Raw genomic sequence first — 19,218 nt, forward strand, 5'->3', positions numbered from 1 at the left:
TGGCCTGCACAGTCGTCTGAACAGGCATCCTCATCCTCGGCGTGAGCGACTTGGTATGTTTCTGAACAATTTATGCCAGAGATGTGACCCCTACACCTCTCAGAATGCACAGCGGTTCCCCGGCCAAGGCCGCCTCCGTTGCTCGAATTTAATTTTTCTTGTCCAATGCAGACTCGCAGCGTGGAGAGTGACGAATCGTCGCTCGCTTCATGCCCTCCTGGATCGAAACGTGGCGTCCGACCGAGTTTTGCCGGAACCGCTGGTGCCGCCCCTACTTGAGCCGCACGACCGTCGTAAATGTCTGCCGTCGATATCTCAGCCAATAGTCGGCTCACTGGCCGTTCAGCTGGTCACCGAGTGGGTGTTGGTCATCAACGAAGAGACTCTGTGAATTCACAGGCACCAATTCGAGCACGGACGGCCGCATTTCGATGTCCCATCGGCAGGTGCCACTTGGCATTTGCATCTTCCTCGCAATGTGTAGTCCGTTCGGCGGGGCTGTGACTGTTTGGCCACCGTCGCGCCTTTCGAGACTCAATGACACAACAATCAAGTGCGCTTGCTCGCTTTGATAGCCCGACCAGGTGCTGCGACTGGCACAGGGACTTGGCGTGACCAGGTCTGGGGCAGTCCACTGCCGCCCCTGTGGGTGACCGAGGCCGAAAGGTTGCGGCAGCATCACGGACCGCCGGGCCCAGTGTGGCGGCCAAGGAGAGGCTTGCACGGCCTCCGTCGTCGGTCGTTGTCCTTGGCGCAGCTGAGCCGGAGGGGTAAGGTGGCTGCCTTGACATATCTGCAGGCTGGTCGGTTCCGAGCAAGAAGATGCATGCAGGTGCAGAGCTTATCGCTTTATGAATCGTGAATCGGCGTTCTGGCCGGAGGAGGTGAGGCGTTCCTCAATGGCCAACTTAATTCACCAACTGGGGGCGATAATTGAGGCAAAGCCCTTTCATGAGACGGTCATGCAACGACGGCCAAGGGCCCAATTCCTCTGGACGCAACATGGCGACGTCCTCTCGTCTCATTGTGCTCGTGTGGGGAGAAGGTGCGGCGAAGCTTCGGGGCCTGTGCAGACACCAGCAGGGGAGGGGCTGCACTGCGAGGGGCGCAGACAAGAGTTGGGGCGTCATGTTCCTGACGGCGCCTGGCAGGGAAGCCCATCCACGAACATAAAATGGTGTAATGCCCCGCACCTTCGGACGGCGCCGGCGAGTGCAGCGCCACGAACGACCAGGAGCTTGGAGGTAAGCTCCGCTAGCTCATCCGGCCACCGCGTTTTGCTGGGGTCGGGCGTTGATCGAGTTTCATCCCAGGTGCGCGTCCACGTGTCCCATTGGGCAGAGCGCGTAAAGTGGGAGGTTTGCGGACGACAAACGTGCGAACGCTCGGCGCGGCTGGTGCAGGTGGCATCAAGCTAGCAACGACGAGGGCAATGGCGCCGACGGGGCCGATCTTGCTCACGTTTCGGGGCGACTTTTGCGAGGGGGCCTGTGATGATCGTGGTGTTGGGGTCCAGCCACCTCCGGCCGGAGTGGTGCGTACGTATGTACTTGGCTGAGCAATGACGACATCTGCGTTTGCAGATGGTTCGTGGGCGCCCACTCGTTGACTTGCCTTCTGTGTCGGGATGGTAAAGGCGTTCGCTGGCTATGCAGTAGGCGTAACACAAGCTCGTTGAACGAATGTTAAGAGTGATGGAAGACGGACGCCCGAGTGCCGATAGCTACGAGGTGTGAGTTGGGGCTGTGGCAGTGGCAGTGGCAGCTATTGGTGGCAAGTGCAAGTCACGACACGGCTTCATCAGCAACAGATCTGGCAGTTGTGACGAAAGGGGCTCCTTCCCCTGACAAAACAATGACTTTGTTCCGCAGTCTGCTGAGCAGTCACGATCCAGCAAAGCAATTGCCGACGCGGACGCTCGACGTGGCAATGGCACGAAGGGGCATGCGAAACTCGCAATCCGCATCCCCTGACTGCGCATCATACCCAACTTTTGCGTCACGACAGGCTGATTCGCGTGTCGTGTGTGCGGTCGATGGATGCAAGATCCCGGCTGCCGCAGAAGTGGAGCGCCGCGATCCCCCCAGTGCCTCCACACGCGTCTGGTTGACCGTGATTGGGGAGGCTCGTGGAACGTCGACACTAATTCGACCGGGCACAGCCTCTGCTGCAACGCCAGCCAGTTCCTCGATGCCTTGCCGTCCCTTGCCCTGCTCTGCCCTGCCCTGCCCTGCCCTGCTTGCGTGCACCGGGGTTCGCCCCGTCAGGGCAGAGGTCGTTCGTTCCCTGCGCATGTATGTATGTACGCATGCGATGCGTGCAGCGGGCTGAAATGCAGCTCATTGAACTTCCGACGCAGCGGTGGTCCGTCACGGGATACCCTTCCATGGTCTGAGACGGGTTCCGTGGCTGGCGTCTGCGGGAGGGGAGCTCGACGTCTGGGATGGCGTCGGCTCGATGTTGGACGCCTCGCTTCCACTGTCCGCCCGATGAACCAGCACGCCACGGGCAACCAGCCAGCGGGCGCAGACGCAGACGCAGATCGCATTGCTGAGCGGCTCGGGGGCGTACATGGACACGTCGCTGGCAATGCGCCACTCACCGTCTGTTGCGCATACGTACGAGTACGTTGCCGTTGCCGCTGCTGTTGGCTGTTGTCAATGGCGGTCAACCGGTTTTGCGTCGACTGGCGCAAACACCAGTCACCCGTCATCAACTGTAATCAGAGCCTGCAAAGAACAGCACGAGCAGACGCCGACGTGATCGGCTAAGCCGGGGCCAGCAGAGCTGGGCGAGGATCTTTACCCCGAGGAGCGACTGCGGTTGCTTTTTCAGGTGACGCCCAACTCTAGCTGGGATCAGGGTGCCAGATTCTCAGAACGAGCCGTCGACGTGCTAGCGTGCAGTACGAACGTCCGCCACGGGACGAGAAGGATTTCGAAACGAAAGGGGGGCGATTTTGGATGGAACAGATTGTCTGCAGCTGCTGCACGGACGGGCCTGCACGGTTGGGCAGCGGTTGGGAATACTCGGTACCGCGGGTCGCGATGCACGCACTCAAAGCAAGCAATCACGCGCTCGGCACGCCTGGCCGGGGCCTCGTCTCGTGGCATGCGTGTGCTCACAGGCCCCCTCGCGGCGGCCGCCCCTTGGGACCGAAGCCGAATCGTCCTCCGTGCGTCGTGGACGAGCAAGGGAACGGCACGAGCAGGCACTCGAGACACGGGGCGTCGCTGAGGCTGGTCGGCGGAGGGAGCGCATGGAGCTTCCAGGCTGGAGGAGGCGGCGGCCGGAGGGCCTGGCGGGCAGGCATTGCAGGGCAGGCTGGCAGGGCAGATGGCAGGGCAGGCGTTCGACCCCGCCGCCATTGGTCGGGAGAGGCTCATCTCGGGACACGCGCATGGGTAAATTGGGATCTCGCCAGGTCGTGCCGAAGCGCGTCCTGGCGGCGTGATTGGCTGCCACCGGCCATGGATCTGGCCAGCTCGACTGCAACCCCAAAGGCAAACGGTTCGCGTGCTAGTTTCGACCATCGACGCCGTGGGTTGACGTTGTCGCTGACCGGCCGCTGCCATAGGCTGGTCGTTGACGGCGGGCCTGTGAGGGGACTCGCTCCGTGTTGCGAGCCCTGCGAACCCCGGCCTGCGGATGAGGAGATGCTTCGGAACACGCAAGACACGCTTTTGAATGAAGCATGTCAATGCCGCAACCCAGCAGCATTGCACACTTCGTGGGGTGCATACAGAGAGTACGGCACAGCACAGCACAGCACAGAATCATGCTGCTCTACCTACGTCTGCGCCGTCGTGCTCTGCAGTGCAGTCCCAGTCTGGACCGCCGCCGCCGCCGCCGCCGCCCCCAGCCTCCTCGCCGCTGTTATGCACCTGTCAACGCAACACATCCGATGGATGCATGTGGCATCAACATCAACAGCCCTTGAGCAAGCCACGGCGCAGCTGGCTTTGCCCTGTTTGAAGCCCCATGCTCCAGAGGGCGGATGGTGGGCAACCAAGTGCGGCTGCACCATCGCCGCTAAATCCTCGTACAAGCAACCCAGACCACGACGACGCCCATTTCGAGGCTCACAAGGCAGTGGCCTTCCGGCGACCTTCCGGGCCCGGCAATAGCCAAAAGAATGAATCTGCCTGTCGTCGTGAAACAGACTCCAACAGCATCAACTCGCCAGACACGGCAGTCACATGGACTCCCGCCGAGGCCAACGGTCACAACGCTCGCGGTCGTGGCGGGCGATTTGACATCGCGCGATCCGCTCATCCACTGACGCCGCCCCATCGAGTGCCAACGATGGCTGCGACCCCTGCACTGCTGGACCCGGTCCAACGGGTTACCGACGGCGCCGTGGCAAGCCTAACGACGATGGACTACCAGCACGTACGAGCATGGTAGTGCTGGGTTGCATTGGCGCCAGCGCTCGCCATGATTGCTCGGTGTGCCGGCAGCGCGGGGCCCGAGCAGGAGAGCGATATGTGACATGTCCTAGGCTTGGAGAATTGAGTTTGCGTGGCTTTTGCGGATCGTGCGAGGCCCGTATTCTCCTCTCACGGCGCAGAGCTACGGAGTACTTGGCGTCGGTGACAAGAACCTGGAACGTCATCTAACAAAGACCAGGCACCAAGTACCCGTACTCCGGGGACCTCGTCTCGCACCCTCGCAAGGTTGTGGTTGGGCTGATCTGCAAGAGGAAACGAGGGCGCGCGGGCAAGGGCACAATTCATTGTGAGGAACTCCAGGCACAGCGGACGGGCCTTTCGGATCTGACTGTGGGGAAAGATGGGGGGGTGCCAAGTGCGCCGCAGGTCGAGGCAGATTACCAGACATGGCACAGGGCCCATCATCGCCCTGTGCCGGCCAGCCACGGCGCGATGAAGGCCGTCGGGGCCATGGATAATATTAATACGGAGTATTACTGTATCTCGATACTGGGCTGGCACAATTTGAACGGGTGCGCGGGTGGCCAGGGCTCGGTGTTCATCGCACCGCAATGCCGGGTGTGGCGGTTTTAGGCGGACAAAGCAAGAAGGCAGGCACATGCACATGCACGGGGACCATCGTATGTATGTCGATGCACCCGATCTGCAGAGTGCAAAGTGCACGCAGCGAGGCACGGCAAGCACTTGGACGGAGATTCCCCACCTCGAATGCGGACGCTGACTCCTCGTTCATTAAAGTCCGAGTGCAAACTCCAGAACCGTGCCATGCCGCGATGCCAGGCTGGGCTGCAACACTCGACGGGCCGCCCAGCAGCAGCACAGCCGGTCTCACCCTGCCTGGATGATCTGATGTGAGCGATTGAATGGCAGCATCCCTTACCTCACCTCGTCGCCTCTCGTCAGCACGCCGCAGTGGGCTCTGGCAAACGGGCAGCCGGCACCTGCTGCAGCATCCAGCCAACCACGACGTGAGGAGGTGACGGGCGAGGTGAGGTCCCGTAGAAGCAGGTAGTAGCAGCTGAACAAGCACTGGCCGTAGCGCGAGCTCCGCCTGTAGGCAGGGGACGCGAGTGTCGACGCAGAATTGGCAGCACAGCTCCCCCGGGCCCCACAGCAGGTCGCAGCCCGCAGAGCTGTCTGCTTGCTTGCCTCCTGTGGTGTGGTCTGCCAGCAGCTGGAGGTCCCCCAACGGGCGGGCATCCACCACTCACAGGCCAGCTCCGCCAGAGCTCCAAGCAACAGCACCTTCAACGGCATCGCGCTCGGAAACAAAACGGCCACCCAACTCGCACCCTCAACGCGCATTACCCGTCGCCTTGCGCAGGGTCACCATTCACCCCTTCGTTGCCACACACACACACACACACGCACACGCATCCGCGTCCCATCTGCAGTTACCCATCTCACATCATCGCCTCCTCGTCAGAAAAGCAGAGACGCCTGTCTGTCAAACCCGGCACGAGATTCAGAACCCCTGCTGCCTCCAAATTAGGCCGCTGGAGAAGACAAAGCAAAAGGCACCAGAACCGACTGCGGGCCAGCAAGCACAACGCCATCGTCACCGCACACCTGCACCCGCACCAGAGACAAGGACACAAATCGAGCGAGGCATCCATCGCACATCGAATCAACACCTCTTGGCACGCTCGCACGCTTCGCGGAGCTTTGAGCAGTCGAGACGATACGACGAAGCGTTCCATCGCAACAATCACTCGCGCAGAGCCCCTACCGGCCCCTCGCGGATTCGGGGTTTCTGCCCTGCAGCAGCACGATCTCGCAAATCTCAATCAACCAAAAGGTCGGCGACGACGAGCGTGTGCGCGTTGCATGTGGTGAGTACGAGAATCCCTGGCTTTGCATCTGTCTATCCTATCCGCCCATCCATCCATCCATCCAATGCATCAAATCACCGCCCACACGGACACGTCCACAAACCCCCCGGTGGCCTGTCCTGGTCTTGCACAACCTCGACGCGGCGAGCAGCGCCCACGCTGGTGGTGCACGCCACCCCCTCACCCCTCGCTCGCACCCCCTCCCATGCTCCCACTTCCACCCCCGGACCTGGATGGGGGGCCCAGCCAGTGGGCACCCACTCATCCGTCCACTGCGGCACCAGCCCAGCCCAGCCCAGCCAGGCAAGGCAAAGGCAGCGCGCGAGAGCGTGAGAGCGAGCAGGCCAGACGCGACCACCAGTGTGGCTCGTCTCGCTCGTCTCGCCCAACCACCAGGCCCTCCCGCCCGCGCGCACCGCACCCCCCTCACCCCCGTCGATGGGACCGACAGGCCCCCAGCAGCAGCAGCGCAGTAGCGCAGTAGCGCAGCCCACAGGCTGGCCGGCGACGCGGTACGACTGCACAAGTCACTGGCCGGTTCACTGCCAAAGCAGGGCAGCTGGCCTGCCCGCCCAGACCACGCCCACGCCCGGGCTGCGCGAAGCACCCACCCAGACACGCGCGCCGAGGGGACGGGAGACAGACGCACTCGCACACACACACGCTCTCGCGCACACGCCTCGCTGCTCCTTTCGTACTGTACCTAAGGTACGGGCCCTTGGGGCCCCAGCCGGGCGGGCCACCACCCACCACCAGGCACCCACCAGGCCAGGCCAGGGGCGCTCCAACAGCCAGTGCTTTGCGGGTGGTGCTGCTGGCCCTGGCCCTGGTGCTTGTGCTGGTGCGGGTGCGGGTGCTTGGGGCTTGTGCTCGTTCTGGCTCTGGTGCCGCTTCCCCCCTCCGCCTCCTGCTGCTGCCGCTGCCAGGTACCTACCTTGCCTTGCCTACCGCTGCTGGTGGCCCTCCACTAGGTGGTGAGCTCCATGCTGCGGCGTGCATTGGATGTGCATCGCTTCCACTGCTCCTTGGCTCAGCTCGTACCGGGCCCGTTCTCTGCACTCCTGGTTAAAACTACCTCTCCTCCAGTCCTTTCTCCTCTCTCCCGTCCTCCTCTTACCTTTTTATCCCACCTCCCTCCTCTTCCTCCCCTTCCCCTTCTCCCTCTTTCCTGTCCATTCATTCCCTCGGCCATTCCAACTCATCCTGACCCGTGTGAGCAGCAGGTCGGAACTGAGCCTGGCAACTGGACTGAGGAGAATCCCGCCGGCAGCGACCACGCCCCGTGTCGACGCTCTCCCGGCCCGATCCCCCCATCCTCTCCGGCCCGCTCTATAAAGGATAGGGACCCGACGCTCCGAGTCGGCAGGCAGGAATATTAAAGAAAGAAAAAGGTGGGAGACGAAGTGAATCAGGAACACCTTAGCTGGTATTTCACTTCATCCCCATCTCGACAAGCACCGCTTTTCTGTGCCTGCTCTCGACATCTCCACCAGCCTTTAGCTGCAACCCCAGAATTCCTCGGCGCCGAACCGAGGAATTTCGACTGCAGCCCAGCCAATCCACTCTCCCGCTCCCTTCGTTGCCCGTCGACCCAGCGAGACGATCGAGCAGCCCTTCCCGAGACTGGTCCAGTGTGGCACTCGATCCCGTGTGCCTACCTGCTCCTCAGCTCTTCGGTCGCTCCCCGACGTTGCGAGATCCGGCCCAGCATCGGACGGATATTGCACACGCACACATACGAGTTCAACTACAGTTGGGGATTTTCGGTCCCGACGTGGGGTCTTCTCGTTCATTCTGTCTTGCACCCTGCCTCTGCAGGAGCTCGTCAGAAGTGATCAGAAGCCAAGCAGCCGACGCGTCGCTCGACTGCACTTGGCATTCTTGATCGCTCCCCCGTGGTGCATGAGCTGAGTACGTGGCAGAGGTATGTTCCTGTGGAGCCCCTCCCGAGATTAGGTTTCGGTGGGATCTAATCGTTCGACTGCTCCCTTCTACAGCTGCATGCCGTGCTGCCTCGCTGCATATCTCAGCCTTCTCCACTGTCGCGTTGGACCTCACTTCTGTGCATTGCTCTGCCGGAGACGTTAACTCGTTGATCCGGCCAATCACGGACTGAGCCTCTTCTCCTCTGTCTCGTCCCTTTTTGCCCGTCACGGTATGTCGTCCCTTCCCTTTGGCTCCCCCCCGTGCCAGCCCACCACATTCCCCGTGCCAAAGCCAGGCCCCTACTCTCCAAGGGAGCGGCTCGCGAGGGGAACACGGCCCCGCTAGAGGCTTGTGTCTTGGAGCCACTGGATATCCGATTCTTCAACGCGATCCGTGCTAATGCCGCTTGCCTTCTCAGAGCTCCATAGTCGACCTCGTCTCTTAAACCGGCTCCCTTCCGACCCCTTGTCTCCTACCCGTCTACCAGTTTCGAGCCCATGGTCCTGGATTCGTTCCCAGCCACAGTCACTCTTTTCCATTAGTTCTTCAACACGCTCATTAATATCCTAATACCCTTAATTCCTTGGGGGTAGCGGCTCACTCTTTCGACGCGCGCCCGGACTCCTTTATTGAACCGTCCGTCTCCGACCTCAAGCTTCCTGGGGAACTTTGTCAGTCACTCTTTTGACGTCCTACACGCGGCACCTCCGAGCCACCTTTAATCAGTCCCACCTGAACTCGACAAGCCTCGACAAAAGGGATCCCCTGACCGACTCAGTTCATCATGGAGTTCACACACGCCGACGAGACGTTCTTCATCGAGTCGGATGACCAGCCACGTCAGCCGTGCATCGACGCCCGGGCTGCCGCCAAGATGATTGCCCGTCAAAGACAGGACGTCATTGGCAGCGAGCTGTCTCGCCAGGCCGCCGACGACTACCTCGACGACATCCTGAAGCACATGCAGACGATGGAGGCATGCACTCCCCAGTCGCCGCTGTCTGCGTGTGTTCTCTTGGCTAACATGTACCCTGCAGGATGAGACACTACCCGATGCCACCCTCATCGACATGCAGCGAGAGATCCAATGGTACATGCGCCCGTACCTGATCGACTTCCTCGTCGAGGCCCACGCCGCCTTCTGCCTCCTCCCCGACACCCTGTTCCTCACCGTGAACCTGCTGGACCGGTACTGCTCGCGGAGAGTCGTCTACAAGCACCACTACCAGTTGGTCGGCTGCGCCGCCTTGCTGATTGCCGCCAAGTACGGTGACAAGAAGGATAGGGTTCCGCAAATATCGGAGCTGGCCAACATGTGCTGTGGTCTGTACGACGCCGGCATGTTCACCCAGATGGAGATGCACGTCCTCAACACCCTCGAGTGGACCATCGGCCACCCCACCGTCGACTTCTTCTCACAGCTGCTGGTGGCTTATGAGCATGACGACAAGGAGGTAGATTGCATGTCGTCGTATCTCAGCGAGATTGCGCTCTACCACCGTGACTTTGTCTCGGTCAAGCCTTCGACCATGGCCCGTGCATCGCTGGCCGTGGCCCGTGCAGTCCTGGGGCGACCAGAGGCGGTGGACAGGGAGTTGGACCATGATGAGAGCACCGTGGCGGAGCTCATCTCGGAGTACTTGGAGCAGCCGTCGCCGACGCTCGCACGCAAGTACTCGAACCCGAGCGCCTACCGAGTCTCACACCGGCTCGCCGAGTTCGTCGCAGCACGAGCCGCCGCCATCGCCCAGGCGCAGCGAGCGGCAGTTCCGCCCTCTCCTCCGGCCGAGATCCTCTCCAAAGAGTCCAACATCTACAGCACGCCGCACAAGCCGCACGGCCCGAACCCGTACGAGGGTTACCTCACTCCCCCCATCACCCCCGACGGCGTCAACTTCGGCAACGTGCCCAAGGACTCGTACCCGATGCCACGGTGCCCGGTCACTCCCACACCGCAGCAGCACCACGCTTCGGGGTACGCGCAACACGCACGTCACCTGGGGATGCCGAACCAACAAAGCTTTCACCAACAATAGAGTGGTTGGTGGATGTCTCCCTACCGGTCGACATTTACCTGGTGGCCACCGTATATGGTACCGAGATCGAGCGTCCTCACGCTGTGGGGATGGGCTCAGAGGGCGACCTGGACGGCCATCGACGAACCGATCCCGGACATGGACCTGGCGGAAGCTGCTCACCGCCACCGCGTCTACTCGCTCGGGTTTAATCTGGCCATTGGCATGCATCAGAGAGCTTACACTTTTCCTCGACGTTATGGCATTTAGCGACTGCTTTCTTCACGTCCTTTTTCTGCGAAAAATCCAAAATTTCCAACTCAGCAAGTCTTTTCGGCACCAAAAAAAATTTTGAGGCACAACCGATCATACCCCCCCTTTTTCCTTTTCCCACATTTCACTTTGCATGCGACGTTGGGAATACCAGGCCTTGCATACACGGCCACTCGGCTCATGCGCGGCGGGATCCCAGGACATGGCACCCCTGGCAAGGGGCGCCATGTGACTTGAAGGGTATAGACGGCCCGCGAGAGGAGGAACCATTTCTTGGCCAGCCTTGAGACACAACAAGGAAAAATTGAGATTGCAAAGTGGCCTTTGGGGTGTCGTGTCGTCGCGTAGACGAGATACCCGCTTTGAGGGGCGACGAAAAGACGCGACGGGAGAAGAAGACAATGGCCTGGTGCCGGACTTGACCAAGGTTCGGTACGGGGGCCAGGGCGCTCTGTGAGCACAGGGCATTTTCTGTACAATTCTTTTGCGCTGCCCGAGGACGGCAGGCGAAGCATCGCCATCCGCGGCCCAGGAGCAGCGAGGCACATGGGAATCCACGCAGCTTGTTGCTGGTGGTAGTACGGTCTCGCGCGATACCATCCTGTTGGCCGTCGGAGGCTGTCAACAGGCACAAGACAGAAGTACAAAGAAAAAATTTGCCAAATATCAAGTCTCGTATTCCTAGTGACGGTGAATTCATGCATGTGCGTGTGTGTGTGTGTTGGCTGTGGCTGACGAGGGCCCGGCGCGCACCGACTTGCGGTTTTTCGCCCTCGCCCTCGAGGCCCTTTCCTTGTAGATAGCTCCGCCCGGTATGACTAGTAATAAGGCTGGCGCTTTAATTGCTCCTGGCTGGTCCATAACTGTCTAGGTGCTATGTTTGTCTACGGATGCCTTCTTGTGGCCACGTGCTGCTTACTGACTGCCACTACTGATACTACTATGGGATACTTTGTATGCACCATTGGAGGGAGGGCGCTGCCAGGATGTGGACTGTCGTCGAAGAGGGTCCTCGGAAGGGGAGGAGGCTTGCCGGCAAAAAGGGCCGTGCAAGCAAGCGGGCTCGTGCTAGTAGTGGGAATGTGAGCAGAATGCCATGGATGATGATGATGATGATGATGATGATGCAAGATTAGGCATTTCTCGCGTCCGCTACGAACCAGAACACACGAGGCAGCGCGTGTGCTGCGACGCGGGCGCAGATTACTCTCTCGTTCGGGCGGCATTGGCGAGCGGGAATTGCGCCGCATTGGCTCCGTTTTGCGCGAGAGCTACTGTACCTACTACTGTACTGTACTGTGCTGGGCGGTAATAATAACGCGCCGCGCGCGAGCAAGGCATGTTGGCGGCGGCGGTAAAGCGGGCAGGTAACAAACAGCGTTAGGTTTAGTTAGTTAGTTCGCGCGCGTGTTGGGAAGGAGGAGGAAGGAGGAGCCCATGCATGGCTGCAGGGCTTGGCTTGCGAAGGGAGGAGATCTCGATCTGCGGAAGCCTGGGCTCCTTTGTTCAGGAGAGGGGCGCGGCGGCGGCAGGGGGGGTCGGGCAGGAGAGGTCCGTGACGTCAAACAATTAAGTCCTGACTATTTGATAAAAAGGATTAATTCAAATCAAAGCCTTTGGCAAGGAGGAGGAGGGAGGCAAAGCCCCCCGCCGCAGTCAGTGAAAGAGGAGAGAAATGGGCCCTTGCGGTGTGCGTTTGGGCAGGTCATAACGCCGCTGATTACAATCAAGGACACTTAGTGACAGTGAAAAGGTAGGTAGGTAGTTGTGGAGTGGAGGGGTGGGTAGGTGGTGATGTGCGCCGCGTTATAACTAATAGCAGCATTTTCGTCAGAAAGGGATGAGGATGGGCATTACCACAATCTGATTATGCTTTTCGGGGGGGCGAAATGGGGAGCAGCGCGGGCGGATTGGCGATGGGAATATGGGGGAGTTTCCTTGGACTTTTTGCATGTACCTTCGTTATGGGGCGCGTCCGAGATTGGGCCTTCAGGTGGACAAACGGCGAGTCAATGCTCGCTCGTCCGTTCTCGAAAAGGGGGGCCGCAGAAAGAGGTTGTTGTCCTTGTCCCTGTCCATTGTCCATGTCCATGTCCATGTTCCTCCCACCCCTACATTGCTGTTCTTCTTTCTTTCCCTGTCACATTGCTTTGATCTGCTAATAATGAGAGATGATAAGGTAAGTAATTTTTATCCCCACGTGCTTCGTACCGTACTCGTAGGCTCGCAAGACTAGGAGATTGTGTCGTTATGTGCTGCCATCTCACTTGGGTAATTCCGGGGGGTTGATCCTCTTTCAGATGTCTCGCGCGCTCTGTGAGTGAGTGAGCTTCACTCACAAGCCCCCCTCCTCCCCAGCCTCAACCTCTCCATTTTGCCTCTGCCACTCCTCCCTCGGCAAATCAATCACCCAGCGTGGTGGACCCAACTATGGTGGACTCGACTGGCATGCCAAGGGGGTAGGTAGTAGGGCCGGACAAGGCAGGGCACACCCCGTTCGTTCATCATCGCCCTGCCCGCGACGTGTCGATTCTTCCGCCAGCGTCGTCGCGCAAGGGAGGATGAGGGGGGCGGACGCGGCGCCCCCCATGGGACTACGTACCAAGTTAGTAGACGGTAATCTGCTCGTTTTAATTGAGCCACATGCGTGACAGCCCGACGGCCACGCGAGGGCAGCACGCGTCGCTGAAGAAAGTACGTAGTAAGTTACGTATTACCGCTCGGGTTCGCGGGTCGGGACTCGTCGGCGCATCGCCCGGCACATCGTCCCACCCCTGGAGGGATTCGCGTGGCAGCAGGCATGCTCCGGGAAGATGGAGAAAGCAGGGAGGGCGAGCGTGTTGCGTGCATGCGTGCCTGTCAGGCACGAGGGACCGCTTCTTCCTCTTCCTCCACCTCCCCCTCCTCTCTCGTACTCCTCCTCGCCCGGGACAGCGTCAGGGAGGAGACTGGGCTACTTGTGATCGAGAGCTGCAAGGCACGGTACGATGGGTGGTGAGAAACCCACCCGCGTGTTCCCGCGCGTTGGGCGAGCAACTGCCGCCTGGACTGGCGCGCAAGTGTCTGACACCCGCGCGGAAAGCGGAAACGGAAACGGGGACCGTGGGGACTGGAGCGCAGGAACTGGGCGCTCGGTAGTGGCGTGATGCGGCGGCACGAGAGGCACCGAGGGGGGGCAAAGTGCTGTGACCGCTTCCTGCTTGCCTGTTTGTGAGCGTTGAACTTATCGGTGTCAACGAGTCGTGTGTTGCAGTGGCCAAAGGTACCTGGACATGCTTCCAGGCATCGACGCCTCGTGTTGTGGGTATTCGGACAACCACATGCCATGCTGTGTCGCGATTCTGCCGTTCCCCGTGGATCTCATGCCGCATGAAGCTCGCCGACAACAGAAGTGTGTACATGTCCTTTTCGAAAATGACCATATGTCTTTGTGAACAGTATTTGGTTCCCGGTCTCTGGTTTCTGATTCTCCAGTAGTTACTTTTTGTGCGTGTTGGCCAGATCCGCAGTCATAACGGAAACTACTTCACCATCGACACCATCACGCAGAACTACCTTTTGTTTTGACAAAACTTGGGCTCTTATAATCGGCACGATACGTCTCAATAATCACTTCAATTTAAAGAGACCTGTTCTGCCTGGAGAGGGCCAAAGCTGGCGGTTCCCGAGGACTCGGAACAGCTACCCTGCACAACGCCCTAGTCGTTCCCCAACCTCCTACGCCAGTTGACAGCTGTCCGGTTGGCACCACCCCAAAGGCAAGTGGCGCAGCAGCTCATTGTTCTCTTTGACCGTCGAGGCCCGACAGAAATGGTGGGCTGGCCTTTGTCTGCGCCCCTGGTGGTGGCGGCGCGGGGTGGCGCTCCGACTGGAATGCGGTCGTTCGGACCACGTCCTGGCCCGCCGTGTAAGTCGGCCGCGAGGCGTGACGACGGTCCAAGATGAAAGAAGACGGAACAAAGAGAGGCGATATGGGTATATGTGCTTGTTGTAAGGCTTTGGGAGCTGTATTTCCTCGGCTTTTGCTCAACTCTTATTCAAAACCGACGCACCGTCGATGAACAGAGAGCCTTGCGGGCGGCCAAGGGCGACACTCTGCTTGGTACGGTGTCCAAACGGGATCGACAACTTCAGTCAGACGAGAAACCTCTACCGCCGGTTTTGAACACAAAATCTCTTCCACCACTTGTCTGTGGCCTCAACGGATCATCCACAGTCATGAGGGCATCCACGGTCCTGCAGAGCAGGCTGGTTGTCGCGGTCAAAGTGCTCCTCCGTAAGCCCATATCCACACGTCCTGCAAGACGGAGAGTATTTGACTGAGCAACGTGCCCGTATAGGCGAGATCGCGGGCCTCTTTGACGGCTATGAGTCGGAACTGCCTTCCGAGGTGCGCAGAGACCGACACCTCAACATCAACGCGCTCTTCCGCGCCCTCAACATCTGGCTCCGAGACAACATCCTTGTACAGTTCCTAGTCCACCATGACGACTGCAGGCAGAGAATCGCATGGATCTTTGGCTGCCGGTATCAGTATCTCAACTACTCGAACCGAGGCGACGGCAGCGGCAGCTTCTCGCCCACACAGCAGCTTCGTGTCTTGGCCCGCAGCAAGGGGCGCGCAACGGGAGATGGGGACGCGCCTACCACGACGTGGGTGCCCGACCTCGATGAGGCCCAGCTTGCGGCCCTCTCGGAGCAGGAACTGGAGATGACGCGCGCGGCCATCCGGGCCTTTGACACCTTCGAGCTGGCGAGCTTCGACGAGGTCCTGGAGCGCGAGGACGTCACGGACCCGCTGACGATCGCGGAGCTCAACGCCATCGGGGAGCTGCTCATCCTCGAGGACACGGGGTTGGATGAGGCGGGGAAGGAGCAGGCGTGGACGGAGCTGAGACTCCAGCTCGAGCCTGCTGACCCGGAGTTCGTGGATGAGGGCCTGGAAGAAGAAGACGAGGACATGCCGGATGTTGTACAAGAGGAACCGGACGTCCCCATGGACGACAGTGGTTCATACCCCTTGCCGGAGGCAGAGGTGGGATCAGAGAAGGACGTGGCGGAGCTGGTCGAGTCTGTTGAGCAGGAGAGCTCTCCGTTGCCGCCCGCCCCTGAGCCGGCCCCGGAGGTACTGCCATCCCAACAACACCAGGCCCCCGAACAACCTTCTCCTCCACCTCCTCCGACTTCGCCTCCTCCCACTCAAGTGCCACGGGACGTGTTGACGCCCCCGGACTCGGTATCGCCTCAAAAGCCTCCCCCTCCCACGAAACAAGCCGTCGACGAGGAGCCCGTCCTTGAACCTCAACAACCCCTCGTATGGTCCATCGCCAAACCTGAGTCGCCGCCTCCGCCTCCGCCGTCTGAACCACCGGAGCCCGAGCCCGAGCCTGGAGAACCTCTTGTGCCCTCCGCTGTCGAACCGGAACTGTCGCACGAGCCTCCGGTATGCGAAGCGTCTGTCCCTGAGTCCAATCTTCAAGACGTTCTCCTGTGGTCCATGGGTAAACAGGAGTCCGCGCGTGCCCCTGAGCCCGAACAACCAGCACCACGTCAGCCTTCCCCTGAACCGAGACCAGCTCCCACACCGGCGGCCCCGCAGCCGAAGCCTCTTCGGCGTCCGACCCTTCAGACGGTCCGCGCACCGCGCCCGGCCCCGAACCCGGCTCTGCCGTCCGCCGCCCCGGATCCAGCCCGAGCCCAAGTCCAAAACGCCGAGGCTCAGACCGTGCTCCAGCTCCAGAGCGCCAAAAACTTCCTCCGCGAGCGCACCACGCTCCGTTCTCCGGAATGGCGCGCCCGCTTCGCCCAAGTTATCGACATGACGTCCCGCCTCGAGCGCGTCCGCAACGGCGACGAGTCGTGGGGCCGCGCCCTCGAGCAGGTGCTCGTCATGATACGCACGCACCACGCCTTCATGCAGTACCACGACAACCGCAAGCAAATCATCGCGCATACGGCGGACGCGGCCGCGGCGCCGCCGAAACAGCAAGACACGGATAAGCCTAGCAAGCTGCCCGTGCCGAACCTGAGTCTCCACGACGCTGGCGAGACGAGCAAGAGGGCCGGGAGGTGGACCTACAAGGACGCCAAACGCGACAGCGACTCTGCGTCTGTCAGCGACACCATCGAGGAGCTGTACCGCCAGAGACATCACCGCGACGCCCGCTCGTTCTGGTCCAAGAGCCAAACTATCGACAAGTCCAAGTCCGGCTTGTGGGGAGGCTCGTCCAAGGGCAAGAGGCTCAACGTCGTGCAGTGCGAGAGCAAGTACTTTGAAGAGTGCATGAGGAAGGGCCCGGCTCACACGGCAAAGGTGCTGCGAAAGGCTCAGGACCGCAGCACGAAGTTGCCCTCGGCTGCCAAGGAGCTCAGCGACGACCAGTTCGAGAGCTTGGCCCGCCTGAAGGGGTACCAGCGCGCGGCGCTGCAGCAGAGCCTCAACTTGTTTGACTCGTATGAGAATCGCGTCGTCGGGGCGAACCCCTGGCAGACGCTGCTGCCTGACGTTGCGAAGTCTCGCAAGGACGAGCTGGCTGCCGGTCGCAAGTATCCCGTGAAGCCGTCGCGCCTGGACACGTCGCGCACGAAAGCCCCTGCCGCCGCGGACAAGGGCCCAAATCAGGATCAGGATGGAGGCCTAGACCAAGCCGCAGACTGGTCCAAGGCGGATGAGATGATGCTGGAGCTGGGCAAGTTGTGGAACGCGCTCGTCAAGTACCGCACCCTCTATGACATCCTCCTCCAGGCAGCAAGACGAGCACCACGGCCACTGATAACGAGCGTCATCAAGGACGTACGAGCCGGCGTGGTAGGATCAAAGCCCGGCAACGCGAACGTCTCGACAGGAAGCCTACCTGCTCTCCGGCCCCTCGAGGCACGCTGGCTCGAGTTCCTCTGCCTGCCCTCCGCCACCGACACGCGGGCGTCCAAGAAGCGCCAGGGCGAGCGCGAGAAGCTCTTCGTGGACAGCGTCCAGGCCATGCTCGACGACCCCAGCGCGTCGTCCTTTTTCTGCGACATGGCCCCCAAGATGGCCGGCCCGTTCCTCGAGGCGCTGAACTGCGCGCCGACGCTTCGGCAGAAGCCGTTTACAGTGAAGGAGCTGGCGGAGTTTGTTCCGAAGCTGGACAAGATGAATATCATACGGTCAGTTGTCCAATTTGGCGTGCCGCTTTGACTGATTAGAAAGAAGTGCTGGTGCTGACGCCAGATATGTATAGCACGTATGTCAAGGACAAGAAGACGCCCATGCTCGGCCGGCCAGAGCACACGGTCCATCCCGAGCAACGCATCCGCTGGGATGACTCCGGCAACGCGGCCAAGGCCGACGCGGAAGGCGCCAACGCCGAGGAACTCGAGGCGCTCATCAAACTGTGGGACAGCACCAAGATCTTCGATACAGGCGTGGACGATGCCGCCCCCGCCAAGGGCGGCGGCGATGCGTCGTACGTCAAGGAGCTGCCGACCCGCAGCAACCTCCGCTCGCTCGCCTCCTGCACCAAGAAGCCACGCGAGGTCAAGGCCGACCAGGCGCGGACCGAGAAGCTCTTCTCGCAGCTCGCCTACCGCCTGGGCAGCTCGCTGCGCGCCGTGCAGGACGCGCACGCGACGAAGCGGTTCGCGTTGCAGGAACTGCTCGGAGTCAAGGCCGGTGGTAGCCAGGCGAGCCATCCGGAGGAGTCCGGCGTGTCGTACGCGGAGAGGGCGATGCAGCGGCGCAAGTTCCAGCCCGGGCCGGCCGAGTTCTGGCTCGGCGACACGCCGCTGCAGAGGAAGCGCATCGAGCAGCGGCTTCAATCTCGTGAGTTCCCTCCCTCTCCCATCTCTTATACTCCCCCTCTTCTTTTGCGGTTACTTGCTGTTTGGAGACACACGGACCGGGTTGCTAACGCTGCTGGAGCAGAGCTGGACCCTGACTTTGCGAATCGCGGAAGGAAGCGGTCGTGGGGCGCGAGGCTGCGCGGCATGTTTGGACGAGGGAAGCAGGGTGACGGTGACGATGAAGAGGAAGCAAGGGCGCGGTTCCCCCCGAGCCCGACTTCCAGCTGCATGTCTGATACCGAGAGCCCGCCGAAGCGGCGTCGTGTCGAGGGCAGCGAGGGGATGCATGAACAGCTGCCCACACAGGGAATCAGGAGGTGAGTCTTGCCCGCCCAACCCGCCTTCTAGGGGCCGACGTTTCTGCAAAGCCGTCAGACGGATGTGTGCTTTCGATTCGCTCTTGGTCCCTTTCTTGTGGCTCAAGGCCGGCACCACTTCACGATCAGAGTGCAAAGAAAAGCTGACACGAGCCTCACCTAGACAAGGATCTCGGGCCAAGGACAAGGGCAAGGGCAAGGGCAAGGCGGTGTCGTTTGCTCGAGAGCCCACTTTCCTCGACCGCCACCGCGGCGACAGCGACCTCTCCCAGTCCGAGACTGAAGGTCAGGCCCGACGAGACGGAGCCGCCAGGAAGAGGAAAGACCCGCCGTCACCTCGGCCCACGCGGCCGGCGAAACGGGGCTGGTTCGGTGGGGGAAAGACGGTGCGGTCGGAGAAGCTGAACTTGCATGTTATGCCGCCGGACGACGGGGAGAGTTTCTGGTGAATGGGACGGGACGGGGAGCTAACAGTGTAAACCGCATGGGTGCCGCCTATCGGGCGATGGAGTGAGAGGATATTACTGCAAAGGAGGCGTATCACATCGAGTTCAAAGGGGGTCAGTCAGGCTGTCATTATAGA

General features: G+C 60.8%; 2 protein-coding genes across 2 annotated transcripts; both read left to right on the forward strand.

Moving 5' to 3' along the window:
- Positions 1-8,993: 8,993 nt before the first annotated feature.
- PLICBS_004568 (uncharacterized protein) lies at positions 8,994-10,245 on the forward strand (the record flags this gene model as incomplete). Its single annotated transcript, XM_018326072.1, has 2 exons — positions 8,994-9,218; positions 9,247-10,245. 2 exons carry the CDS (start codon positions 8,994-8,996, stop codon positions 10,243-10,245), a joined length of 1,224 nt encoding a protein of 407 aa, XP_018175824.1.
- Positions 10,246-14,715: 4,470 nt separating this feature from the next.
- PLICBS_004569 (uncharacterized protein) lies at positions 14,716-19,084 on the forward strand (the record flags this gene model as incomplete). Its single annotated transcript, XM_018326070.2, has 5 exons — positions 14,716-14,773; positions 14,838-17,643; positions 17,718-18,298; positions 18,401-18,635; positions 18,799-19,084. 5 exons carry the CDS (start codon positions 14,716-14,718, stop codon positions 19,082-19,084), a joined length of 3,966 nt encoding a protein of 1,321 aa, XP_018175822.2.
- Between the last annotated feature and the right edge of the window lie 134 nt (positions 19,085-19,218).

This window comes from Purpureocillium lilacinum (genome assembly GCF_023168085.1).
Source record: "Purpureocillium lilacinum CBS 284.36 DNA, scaffold_3, whole genome shotgun sequence".
Classification (NCBI taxonomy): Eukaryota; Fungi; Ascomycota; class Sordariomycetes; order Hypocreales; family Ophiocordycipitaceae; genus Purpureocillium; species Purpureocillium lilacinum.